This window comes from Mesoplodon bidens, assembly GCF_964165515.1.
Source record: "Mesoplodon bidens genome assembly, chromosome: 2".
NCBI lineage: Eukaryota > Metazoa > Chordata > Mammalia > Artiodactyla > Ziphiidae > Mesoplodon > Mesoplodon bidens.
Window position 1 is genome coordinate 83,481,614 of NC_138177.1, and position 12,965 is coordinate 83,494,578.

The 12,965-nt window shown below is 42.7% G+C and overlaps 1 protein-coding gene across 17 annotated transcripts in view; it reads right to left on the reverse strand.

Moving 5' to 3' along the window:
* Positions 1–12,965, reverse strand: part of MAB21L3 (mab-21 like 3) — a 79,283-nt gene that overhangs the window by 14,900 nt on the left and 51,418 nt on the right. For 10 of the 17 annotated variants that reach the window (XM_081223638.1, XM_081223631.1, XM_081223639.1 and 7 more), the window contains one exon: positions 10,543–12,411. The exons of 6 other annotated variants lie outside the window; for them this stretch is intronic. In XM_081223638.1, coding sequence (XP_081079764.1) covers positions 12,178–12,411 — 234 coding nt within the window. In that variant the 3' untranslated portion in view covers positions 10,543–12,177. Of the gene's footprint in view, positions 1–7,885; positions 8,205–10,542; positions 12,412–12,965 lie in introns of those variants that run through there. One more of the 17 variants, XM_081223635.1, reaches the window with a different exon arrangement.

Consider the following 12,965-nt stretch of genomic DNA (forward strand, 5'->3'; position numbering starts at 1 on the left):
TGTGTGTGTGTGTGGCTTACAGTCACAAAATACATGTGTTGGATGCTGGCTGAGTAGCTGTATCTGGCAAACACTCTACAAAAAATATGTGCCCGTATCCCCACTGGCGGTGGAGGGAGGCTGAGATGCCACCGTCGTGTCTGCAGCATGAGTGAGCATCCTGGCTTTGCTGCACCACTGCTGTGCTCTGCAACGAGAGAGGAACCAGGCCCTTCCTGGAAAAAGGCTTCTGGAGCCAGAGGTAATTCTTCTTTCTCTAAAGCTAAAGATGTGATTCTTCAACCCCTCAAAATGTTACTTTGTGCGGGAAAGAGCCTGGCCCGAGAGTCAGAAGACCTGGGTTCAAGTCCAGGCCTTGCGAGGAAGCAGATGCCTGTCATGGAGCAAAATCATTCACTCCTTCATCCATTTAACCAATATGCATCGAACACTTGCTATGCACCAACATTGTTCTGGGTGCAGGAGATACAGCCGTGAGCAAGATAACTAACCCTCTGTTGGCACAGAGCTTACATTCTAACAGGGGACCAGCCAACCCACTAGGGGGAGAATAAAGCAGGGCAAGCGCAGAGGAATGGGTTGCTAATTGTTAGACTGGTCAGGGAGGAGTGGGCAAGGGATTTCTGAGCAGGGGGGCAGACAGGTATAAAGGCCCTGGGGCAGGAACTTGGTGTTCACTTGGTGTGTTTGAAAGAAAACAAGAGAGCCAGTGTCCTGTCCGCAGCACAGAGTGAAGGGGAGTGGTAGTGGGTGAGGGCAGAGAGGGGAGCGGCAGATTGTGTGGGTCTTGTGAGCCATGGTAGGAAGTTTCAAGCTGGTGGAAGGATTAGAGCAGGGAAAACACATGATTCGATGTGCATGTGGAAAAGACCACTCTGGCTCTTGTGTGGAGGAGGCTTTTATGGGATGGGGTGAGGTGGCTTGAGTGGGTGTAAGGGACCAATTAGGAAAACCCCGCAGAGTCTAGAAAGGAGAGGAGGACGAAGTGGCCTGGCAGTGGGGCAGCTTGGGGGTGTGGGGAGTCATACTTGGACTATATTTAGAAAGTAGAGCCAAAAGGATCTGCTGGTGGATTGAGGGTTTGGGTGATGGAAAGAGGGCTCAAGGATGACTCCTGGGTTTCTGGCTGAAGCAAGTAGTTGAATAATGATTCCATTTACAGAGGTGAGGGCAGGGTTGAGAAGGGAACTCGAGAGTTCAATTTGGGACATAATAAGTTTGAGCAAATCATTTTCCATCCTCTCTTTTGGCCGCTGCCTTCTCAGCTATAAAATAAAGAGGATGCCCACGTGATCCCCAGGATCTCTCTGTGGTCATTAGGGTTATTTTTCTTAATTCTTCCACATTCTCATGTCTTTTAAACCCACCAGTATATTTTGAATTCAGAGAAAAGAAGTGACAGGACTCTTCTAATTCTTCTTTGGGGAGAGAAAGAGATAGAGAGAAAGAGAGAGAACAAAAGCAAGTCTCCGTGTCCCACAAGGGTTCCCACCCATGCTGTTGTCCTAACAACCAGGAAAAAGGAAACAGGGTGGAGGGTGAAGGGAGTGAATCAGAGCAGAGGGCACAGATGAGAAAGAATCACCAAAAATGTATGACTGGCCAGTGTGACTTACACTTCATTTCCTACATTTCTTAGGTTTGCACTTGAGAAGTTTCAAGGGCTTTTGAAAGGAAAAGCACTTTAGCCTTTGAATTACAAACTATCTCAAAGTTTGTGATTTGAGCCCAAATAGTCATTCGACCTGTCTGAACCTCGGTTTCCTTTACTGTAAATGTAAAGACCTCCACTATCTCTTCAAGCTAGAACATTTTGTGATTCTATTGCTTTTAAGGAAAGAAAAAAATCTGAATGCATGTCAAAGTCCAAGAAACTTGAGACCTGAATGGTTAATTTTTTTTTAAGTTTTGCAAACATTTTCATTCAACACATTATTTATGGGGCACTTACTATGTGCCTAGGGTTGTAAAGATACAACCTTGAAAATACAGATAAAAGTCCTTCCTTGTGGGGCTTTCCCTCTGGTGGTAGATAGATAGATAGATGATAGATAGATAGACTGATAGATACATAGGGCATCCAGGTGGTGAAAAAGCAGAGAAGGAGGGTAGAACATGTCAAGACTTGGGTGAAGACGGGATGGGGACTAGTGATACTATTTTATGTAAGGAAGTTAGGGAAGGTCTCCAGACAGAGGGAACAGCATGTACAAAAGTCCTAAGGTGAAGTCACATTTAGAGTGTTCCAGGAAGAACAAGGAAGGCAGTAATATGACTGGAGATGAGTGTGAGAAAGGGGAAAAGGAGGAGGAGATAGATTTATAGAGGCAGGGGCTCCAGATCATCCAGGACCTTTGGATTTTCATGTGAGTGAGATGGGAAGTGACTGGAGGATTGTGAGCTGAGGACTGACATAGAATTCTGAGTATCCCCTTGAGGAGTTTTCTATAAGAATTACGTGATTCTGCCTGAGCCAAGTCAGGGTGCTCACGTTTGGGGGTGGGGGCAACACGTTAGGTTGGAACAGTCTGTGAAATATCAGGTGGAGGCGGTCTGTAGGAATTACCTGGAATTCACAAGGAAGGCTTGGCTAGAGCTATGCACTTGGACATCCTGGGATGATAGATGGTATCTGGAGCTATAGGAGTGGGTCAAGTTGCCTAGGCTGAATGTGTAGAGTCTGAAGTGAAGAGAGCTCAGGACTGAGCCCTCAAGAGAGGGATGACAACATTTAGGGGTGGGCAGAGAAGGAGTCAGAAAGGAGACTAGGAAGGAGCAGAGGGAGAGGAGAGAGAGGGGCATCACAGGAACCCAGAGAAGAGTGGTGCAAGGAGGAGAGGTGGACTGTGCTGAATGCTTCCCAGAGGTTGTGCAAGATGGCAATGGAGAAGTGGCATTCAATTTGGCATGCAGGGTTGGGCAGAAGTGACGTTTGAGTTGATGTCTGAAGCTTCTAGCTGCCTTGGGTCATGCTAAGTAGCCAGTAGTATAGCAGATTAGGTATTCTGGATGACTCCCCACCACCACCACCTGAAAGAGCTAAAATGCTGGGTTATATATATATATATATATATTTTAAAACCTTTATAAATGTCTCCCTGAGATAGAATGAAAGTAATAAATCCATAGACTTCGAAAATGAAGCAGAACTAGGAACGCTGGCAGGTGAGTGAACAAGCTCGCTTTTACCCTGAGGGTTTGCTGACCCTTAGAGATCTGGACATTTCATTGGCAACTGTGCAAGTCTAGGGGACAAATGAGATCATCTAGGGCCTTCCCCAGGTGGGAAGTCAGATAGTATTTTCCTGCATAAATCTGTACCTCAAAAGGCTGTATCCTCAGAATAAAGGTGAATAAGGAATAAATGTGGCATGAAGAAGGCAACTAGCTTGCCTTGACCTTGGCACTGGGTGGAGGGAAAAGAATCCTCCCAGGATTTGCAGCCATGAGCTAGCCTCAAATATTTTCTGTCTGAATTTATCTGTCGGTTGGCCTGAAAAATCTCAAGCATTTAAATTTAATTTAAATGGCCTTGGGTTGGTAGTGCTCTCAGATAACTGGCAGAATTTTTAAAAAACCCTTTCCAGGTACCGCAAACAACTTCAATCCAGACCTTGAACAATTCTCACAGGTAAAGTTTTAAGAAAAAATGAACAGTTCACCTTAAATATTTATAAAACACACAAGGAAACAAGGTCTATGACTGGCCATCAGTAAAAACAAACAAAAAATAGACAGCAAAACAACCAGTCAAAGATTTCAGATATTTGAATTTTAGATATGGAATATAAAACAATTATGCTTAATATGCTTAAACAAATAGAAGAGAAGCTTAAAAACATGAGCAGGAATAAGAGATTTTAAAGAATGAACAGGCAGGCTTGAGAAATAGGCCCAAATGAGAACTGAAAATAAGAACTGTAACACTAAAAATTTAAGACTCAGTGGATGGATTAAACATTAGCCTAGATGCAGCTGAAGAAAGAATTAGTCAACTAGAAGACAGATCCAAAGAAATTATTGAGAATGCAGTTTTGAGTGATAAAAATGCAAATTATAAAAGAGGAGATAAAAGTACAGGGAGTAGAATGATAGAGTCTACTATACATGTAAATTGGATTTCCCTTTAGAATAGAATATAGAGATAATGGGAAGGAGGCAACATTTAGCATTAAATGCTGATAATTCTTCAGAAATACTGGAAATAATTCCTCAGACTCAGGAAGCCTAACAAATCCAAAGAAAAAGAAGGATGGGAGGTGGGAGGGAAGGGAAGAGAGAGAGAGAGAGAGAAGAAGAAGAAGGAGAAGGAGGAGGAAGAGAAGGAGGAGGAGGGGGGAAGAGATGGGGGAGGGGGAGGAGAAGAAATTAAAAGCAGCCAGAGAGAAAAAGCAGACACCCCACAAAGAAACACCAAATAGTCTAGTGATTGACTTGTCAAGAGCAACACTGAAGCCAGAAGAGAGTGGAAAATATCTTCAGTGTGCTGAGAAAAATTGTGTGAACCTAAAACAAAACACTCAGAGAAACTGTCAAGAATGAAAGTGAATAAGGACAATTTCAGACAAATAAAAACAGAGAGCTTACTCTTGTGGACTCTCACTATAGGTCATGTCGGAGCATACAGTCCAGGCAGAAGGAAAATGATCCCTAATAGGAAGTTTGAGATTCAAGGAATGGTGAGTATTGAGAGTGGCAAATATGTGAGAAAAATAAGAAAATAATAATGATTCTTTGTATTATTTATAAAATGATAGTGTAATATTATTTTATACTGTAATATAAAGTTATATTTTAAAAATATTTAAATATTTTAAATATTAATTTATAATAGTTTATACATATTATAAGATTTATAATATAAATAGATAATAGTATATTATAATACATTTATAAAATAAAAATAAAATTTCTGTTTTACGTATGTGTGTGTATGTGGCGGCAGGGGGGATGGCCAACAGGCGAGAACCAAAATCCTGGCTCACAGCAGCAGGTGCCATGGGCCGGGGAATGACAGGAGCCACGCCTTCTAGGTTCCTTGTTAAAGAGGAGAGTAAAAGTGTTGGCTAACTTTTGACTCTAGAGTTTAGTCTATATGGATAGGCTTTGTAACCATTAAAAGGACAGAGATAGGATATGAGCCTTCCAAACTAGTAAGGGGGGAAAAGCAATGAAAAAAAGAAAAAGAAAAAAAATCAAGGTTTTAAAAGGCAAGAAGGTGAGGTGGGAGGCAGAGGAAGACATGGGTCAAGTAGAAATTAAATAACAAGAGACAAATGAATCCAAATACATTATTCACTGGAAGAGACGCACATGGATTAAGCATTAGAGTTGCAGATCTCAACTGTCAGATGGGATTTTTTAGAAAATCCACCATTTACAAGAGACAGTTATCAACTACACAGAGACACAAATAGGTTAACAGTTAAAGGATGGGAAAAGATATGAGGCGACAGGGAGGCAAAATAAAGTGGTGTCCCTATATTAAGACCAGACAAAATCAATGTTTAGGCAAAACACTTATAATAGTTTAAAAAAGGTCACTTTATAGTGACAGAATCTTTAACTGGGAAGACGTAAAAATTCTAAATCTGTATGTCCCTAATAATATCTTCTCAAAGTGGGTTAAGTAAAAGTTTGACAGAATGATAAGGAGAAATTGAAAAATCCACACTCAATGGAAGATTTAAAAATAACTCTTTCAGGACTTCGCTGGTGGCACCGTGGTTAAGAATCCACTTGCCAACGCAGGGGATATGGATTCGATTCCTGGTCCGGGAAGATCCCACATGCCGTGGAGCAACTAAACCCGTGCGCCACAACTACCAAGCCTGCGCTCTAGAGTCCATGAGCCACAGCGACTGAGCCCGTGTGCCACAACTACTGAAGCCCGTGGGCCTAGAGCCCATGCTCTGCAACAAGAGAAGCCAACACAATGAGAAGCCCACACACTGCAACGAAGAGTAGCCCCTGCTCACCGCAACTAGAGAAAGCCTGTGTGCAGCAACGAAGACCCAACGCAGCCAAAAAAAAAAAAAAAAAAAAACCTCTCTCAGTAAATGTTGGAAAACGCAGCCAAAAGGCAATTTGTGATACATGGAAAATTTGAGCAGTGCATGATCTGACATTCTTTTTTTTTTTTTGATCTGACATTTCTTGAACATTGTATCTAAACTTTCAACGCTTCTTTGTATGACATAAAATAAGGAAAAAATGCTAGGCTAAAAAGCTGACCTCGAGGGGTATCAGAGGATTGAGGCCTTTCAGACTTTCTCTGACTATAATTCAATTTAGTTAGAAATCAGTAACAAAAACAGGGGCTTCCCTGGTGGCGCAGTGGTTGAGAGTCCGCCTGCCGATGCAGGGGACGCGGGGTCGTGCCCTGGTCTGGGAGGATCCCACATGCCGTGGAGCGGCTGGGTCCGTGCGCCATGGCCGCTGAGCCTGCGCGTCCGGAGCCTGTGCTCCGCAACGGGAGAGGCCACAGCAGTGAGAAGCCCGCGTACCGCAAAAAAAATAATAATAAAATAAAAAAAACACAAAAACATAATTAGGAAACACAATGAATTTGAAAATAATACTTTTTAAAAACTTCTAAGCACCTCATAATTCAAAGAGGAAATCATGGCTGAAATTAGAAAATAAATAGAACTGAAAAAAGATGAAAACACAATATACCAAAAGTTGTAAAATTCCACTAAAGTGGTGTGAAGAGGAGATTTATATAGTTAGAAAAGAAGAAAAACTGAAGATTTCTGAGCTAAGCATTAATTTAAGAAGTTATAAAAAGAACATCAGGATAAACCTGAGGAAAGTAGAGGGAAAGAAAGATATGAGCAGAAATGAATGAAACAGAAAACAGGTATACAATGGATAAGATCAACAAAACTCACAACTGATTCTTTGATAAGTCTCTAACAGATTATCAAGAAAGATGTGTATAGATATATCAGAGTTTAAATAGCTAATAAAATATTATGAACAAGTTTGTCAGTAAATTTGAAAACTTAGATAAAATGGGTAAATTTCTAATAAAATACAAATTGATAACACTTGCTCAAGAAGAACTAGAAAACCTGAATATCCTTTATCCCTAAAAGAAAATAAATAGTTTAAAATCTTCTGACAAAGAAAACAGAAGGCCCAGTCGGCATCTTAGGTGAGTTTTACCAAACTTTCAAGAATAATTTATGCATGAAATAGAATAGAATAGAAAAAATAGAGGGCACTTCCTAAACCTGGTGAAAGGCACAACTATAAAATTTTAGAGAACAATATAGGAGCATATCTCCATGACCTTAAAAAAAATGAATGGGAAAGATTTCTTAAACAACACACAAAATGTGCTCCATTATAATGGAGAAAATCACTGAAAATTCACCTATGTTAAAATGAAGAATTTAGATCAGTGTTATCACTTCAGAAACTATGTTGACATTACCTCATAAACTTAAACACACATTTATTCCTTGAACCTGAAATTTCACTCCTATGTATGTACCCTTAAAAGACTTGAGAGCATCAGAAGACATAGATAAAACTGTACATAAAGGCAGTTCAAATCACTGAAACTATAAACAACCCAAATACCTAATTGCAGTAACATAAATATATAAAGTGGCATAATCTTACAGAGGAATATTATGCAGGAGCTAAAAGGAACACACCACTCCACATGCATCCACATGGGAGAGTCTCAAAGGTGTACTGTGGACATAAGAAGCAAATCACAGACCACTTTGTTCGGGATGGTTCCATATACATAAAGCTTAAAAACAGGCAAAACTAAAAAGACAATTGGGATATACGCAGGTCACATTTTTTAAAAAAATGATTTCTGACTGCATCTTTATCAAGAACAGTATTTCTTTTATTTTCTTTTAGTAAATTTATTTATTTATTTTTGGCTGCGTTTGGGTCTTCGTTGCTGCGCATAGGCTTTTCTCAAGTTGCAGTGAGTGGGGGCTACTCTTTGTTGTGGTGCGCGGGCTTCTCATTGTGGTGGCTTCTCTTGTTGCAGAGCACGGGTTCTAGGGGCACGGGCTTCAGTAGTTGTGGCATGTGGGCTCAGTAGTTGTGGCATGCGGGCTTCAGTAGTTGTGGCTCATCGGCTCTAGAACGCAGGCTCAGTAGTTCTGGCACATGGGCTTAGTTGCTCCGTGGCATGGGGGATCTTCCCGGACCAGGGCTCCAACTCGTGTCCCCTGCATTGGCAGGCAGATTCTTAACCACTGCACCACCAGGGAAGTCCCGCAGGTCACATTTTGTTGATTCTAAAATTTACTTTTTCACCTTTTAATCTCTAAAATTAGGATGCATCTCATCCTCTAAAATTAGGATGCATCTTATGATCAGTGGTGTTTTGTAATTACCCTTAGCAGCACTTTTTCTTTCTTAGACGTGAAATAATAATGCATCTCACAGTTGTTGGGGGCTTAGGTTCAATGAAATATGATAGGTGGTAGAATGAAAGAAAAGCAGAATGACTAACCTAAAATTTGGGATCACAGCTACCTATGTTCAGGGAGAGAGGGGGCTAAGGAATGGAAGGGTCACCTAGGAGAATTCTAAAGTATTGGCAAAATGTTATTTTTTTCACCTGGACAGTGAGTATATTGGTATTTGTTTTACTATAATTCTTGAAACAGTTTAGACTCTCACACGTATGATATTTTTTACAATTAGAAAAGTGTGAAGAGGTAAGGAAGTGGAGACATGTATAATAATTCGGGAAGCTGGATAGAAAGGGGGGAAGAGAGGCAGGTGGTGGTTGGGGGAGGGTGTGGAGGATGCTACAGGGAAGACGGCCCTGAGAAGCTGGGGGGCCAGCCCATCGCACGTGGAGACATCAGGAGAGATATTCCTCTATTGCAGCAAGAGTGACAAAGGAAAAGGTGGGTTTATGGAATATGTAGTGTATTTTGGGCATGTTTTCCTTGTGATGGTTTCTAATTTCTTTGTGAAGAATTTATCTGTGGGGTGGTGGTAGTTATCAAATGGACAAACGGACATGAGGAGTAGGCATCTAAAATGCTACACATTTATTCCACAGTTACTCCATGCCACGTCTAAACGAAGAGTTTTGTACATCCATTGCTCTGCTTATTCCCCCCATCAAAGCAATGCGGTATATGTTCTCTTATGACGTATTCATTTCCCAGGATCACCATAACAATATACCACAGACTTAAACAGCATGGCTTAAACAACAGAAAATTATTTTCTCACAGTTCTGGAGGCTGCAAGCCCACGATCAAGGTGCTAGCCTTGCTGGTTTCTCCTGAGGCCTCTGCTCAGTTTGCAGATGGCCTTTTTCCTTTGCACCCTTGCCCATGGGGTCTCTACCTCTTCTTCTAAGAACATCAGTCCTATTGGATTAGGGCTCAAACCCTAATGGCCTCATTTTAACTTAATCACCTCTTTAAAGGCCTTAGCTCTAAATACAGTCACATTCTGAGGTACTGGAAGTTAGGGCTTCAACATGTGAATTTCGAGGCTGGGGGACACAATCCAGCCCATAACAATGCCCATAAAGACATGGAGATTTAGGGAGGTTGAACAACTTGCCAAGGGCATGCAGGTACAGTGTAAGAGCTGGGATGCGAATGCAACCAGATCAGTTGCAGTCTCTGAATGCCAACGGTTCCGCTAAAAAACAGTCTGGTGCCCAGAAGAGTGGAGATGCATGAAAAAAGGCTTTTGGAGAATTAAAAAAAAAAAAAAAAATCTTCCGAATAAAGGAGTACTATTATATTATTAGACTTTCAGAGCTGTGCAATCTGTCCCAGGAAACAGAATAGATGAACTGTCCTCTCATACACTCCCTTTTTAAATCTGAGCTTTAATCAAAAAGACTGTAGTTTTTGGCCAAAATGGCAGTAAAGGCCAACAACTCATAGCATCCGCTGTAGTCCTCAGTCCCTGGTTCCCTTTTTGGAGAAGCCCGGTGTAAATTATGAGCTGAGGAGGGCGACACCTGCTGGGCTCTGCGGTGCATGGGTGGGAACCTGGCTCTTTTCATAGGCAGTCCCCCACTGCTCTCTGCTGGCCAGCAGTTAGGAACACCCAGGAATGTGCAGACAGCCCTACTTCATCCAAAAACTACAAATCCATAGGGAAAGGTGGGAAGAATCTACTGGAATCAGACTGTGGTAATCTCTCATGATCTTTTGTATTTCTGCAGCGTGGAGTATGTCAGTCCCACTCCTTTCCATACATATACATACATTTCAAATCAATGGTACAGTCAACTTTCACTTGGCATTCCGTGACTGTGCAGCTGTTTTAAAATTGTCAGTTGTTTTCATCATTAAAAAATATATATCTGCCACCTTCTCGAAAATGATGTTTCTCAAGATCCAAGAATATGCGAATTCGAATGCTGGTTTTGATGACTTAATAAAATATTGGTTTGTTCATACTTTCATGTTTTCAAAAACTATAGACTGATTGTAAGTTTGTTCAACATTTTAAAACCATGATTTCCTATGTGATAGTCCATAGGAAAAAAATACTGTAACCAAGTGGTGGGATAACCCCACCACTTGGTTACAGTATTTTTGTAAAAATAATTGTTTTCATTTTCATATGTGACTTTTATTTAAAAAAGAATCAGCAGTTCTTGCTTTTAGAAATTATTTATCTGGGGAAAATGTTCTAAGTAATAAAGGATTCCCTTGAATTGAGAAGCGTTTATAAGTGCCAGAAGAAACTATGGATCTCCCGAGAGCTCCTAGAATTCCTGGTGTGTGTGTGTCACAGGATGTGTGGCCTTGAGGACCTCAGTGAAATTCAAAATGAGTGGGCTCAAGGGCCTTCAGTGTCCCCATCCTCGTGTGGGTCCGCAGACCCCCTTTACACAGTTGCCGGAATGGGCATTTAAAATGCAAATCAAATCATAATACCCTTCTGCTTCTGGAGAGGTCAAATATCACACATCTGATTTTAAGGTAAAATACAGATTCCTTACCAGGTTTACAAGGCCAAGTGATCTGGCTCATGCCAGCCCCTCTAAGTCTGCCCTTGGCCCTCTTTTCTTCCCTTTCAGCTGTTTGCATTTTCATCCTTCAAGGATCTCTCTGTGGCTCTCTTTCAATATTCTGTTTATTTTCTTCAGGCCACTTGCTACAATTTGTAACAATCAAGTGTGTATATCTGTTGTTCATTTCCTGTCTTTACCATTAGGCATCAGCTGCATCAGGTAAGTCCTTGTCCATCTTGCTTTTGCTGCATCCCCAGTACCTAATGCGTATATATTTATCAATGAATGAGGAAGTGAACCACTAAGTGAGCAAAGGAAGGAACTGAGAGGTGAGTGACACCAAAGTCATTCAATGCAGATCGCAGTACCAAGTTCATTCCATAAACAGAAGGATGTCTCATCCCTGACCCACGGCATGGGAAGCAAGGAAGCGCAGTCACTGGGGTTGCTGCACTCTCATCTTTGACTGCACCAGTCATCAAAACCACTCCTCCCTTCTTAGAGAACACCAGGGAAGCAGGCAGATCCACAAGCCTGAACCACAGTTTAGGAGAACTGGAGGGCACACGGGCAACACAGGCATGCTAACCCATCAGACGTAATCATTTAATCGGTGGTGTAGATACTGATCCTGAATGCAAACACCAGCCCCTAAACCAACGAGTAACACTTTGTGTTGATCCAGCACCTTCCCCTTGAAAGGGCAGCAGCACAGTCCGTAAGCTCGCAGCCCTGCTCTGAGGGAGGCATGTGAACAGTCCCATTTTACAAATGGAAAAATAATGAGCCCGTGGTCAGTGGGCTGGAGAACCACTCGTGGGCAGCAGGCTGACGCCTGGCCTTCCGGGGGTTCTCTCTACATCCTCCCTGACAGACAACCAGAGCCTGAGCAAGGGAAAATAAATTCAGAACTGCCATCAGTTCGGAAACTATGGCTCGGGGAAGCTTGATGAGAGCTGTCTCCCAAAGAGGTAGCTAGTGGGGGCAGAAATGCTTGCTTGGCTGCAGGGAGGCCTGGACCAGACATCTTGGGGCACAGTTTTCCCCCCTGAAGTGCTGCTGGCTTGATGGAATTTTCCTCTGCCATCCATTGCTTCTCTCCTGGGCAGGATCCTGGCCTCTGACTGAGGAACGATCCACAGAGAGTGAGGTCGAGCTTGAATGAAATGTCCAAGAGCATCCCACGCAGGGCAGCATCAGGGCAGGCTGATCTGGGGGTTCTTCAGGAAGAAGGCCAGCTTCTGGGCCAGGGCCCCCAGCTCGCCTGAATTGGCATACCGCAGGAGGTTGCTCTTCCGCACGAAGTAGTGTTTCAGAAAGTGCTGGCTCACGCACTTGTGCAGCTTCCTCACCAGGCGCAGGAACGCTCTGCTGAAGACCCGCCAGTCCTTTGGGTGGGGATACTTCTCACAAGTCCAGAAGAGCACTGTCTGTGGAAGGAAGAGGCGGTGTCAGACATCGTCCCGGTCTATTGAGGAGAGTGTCTTCAGGAACGTTCCTGAGCTCACGTGGCCTTGGAAGGAGGAGACAGGAGCCCCAGGGGCAAGCTGGGTCTGCCGTGGATTTATGATCCCCAGCCTTGGATGGGCTCTCAGCCTCCTCCTGCTGGTCTCCTATGCCTCTTTGGTAATTTATTCTCTCTCCACTGGCATTTCCAATGATCTCCACTCTCCTAAAATTCACGATTCCCCACACCTGGGAGATGACTTTGCCTCCTTTACAGGGAAAATGCCTCGTGCGTGCAAACCAGCCATCGTTCCTTCATTTGGTATCTTCCTCTCCGCATCCCCCTAGCCTGGGAAAATCCCTCTGCGGGGCTGGGATCTCCCCTTCCAGGAGCTGTAAATGATTGAGTTTCTTCTTCCTCATTGGCTTTTAAATCTATTAAAGCTCTCCTGCTCCCCAAGTGCCATATCTCCCTCCTGCCCTAACTCTCACCTCTCTGCAAATCCACGTTTCTGCAGAGAATCATCTTAATAATTTG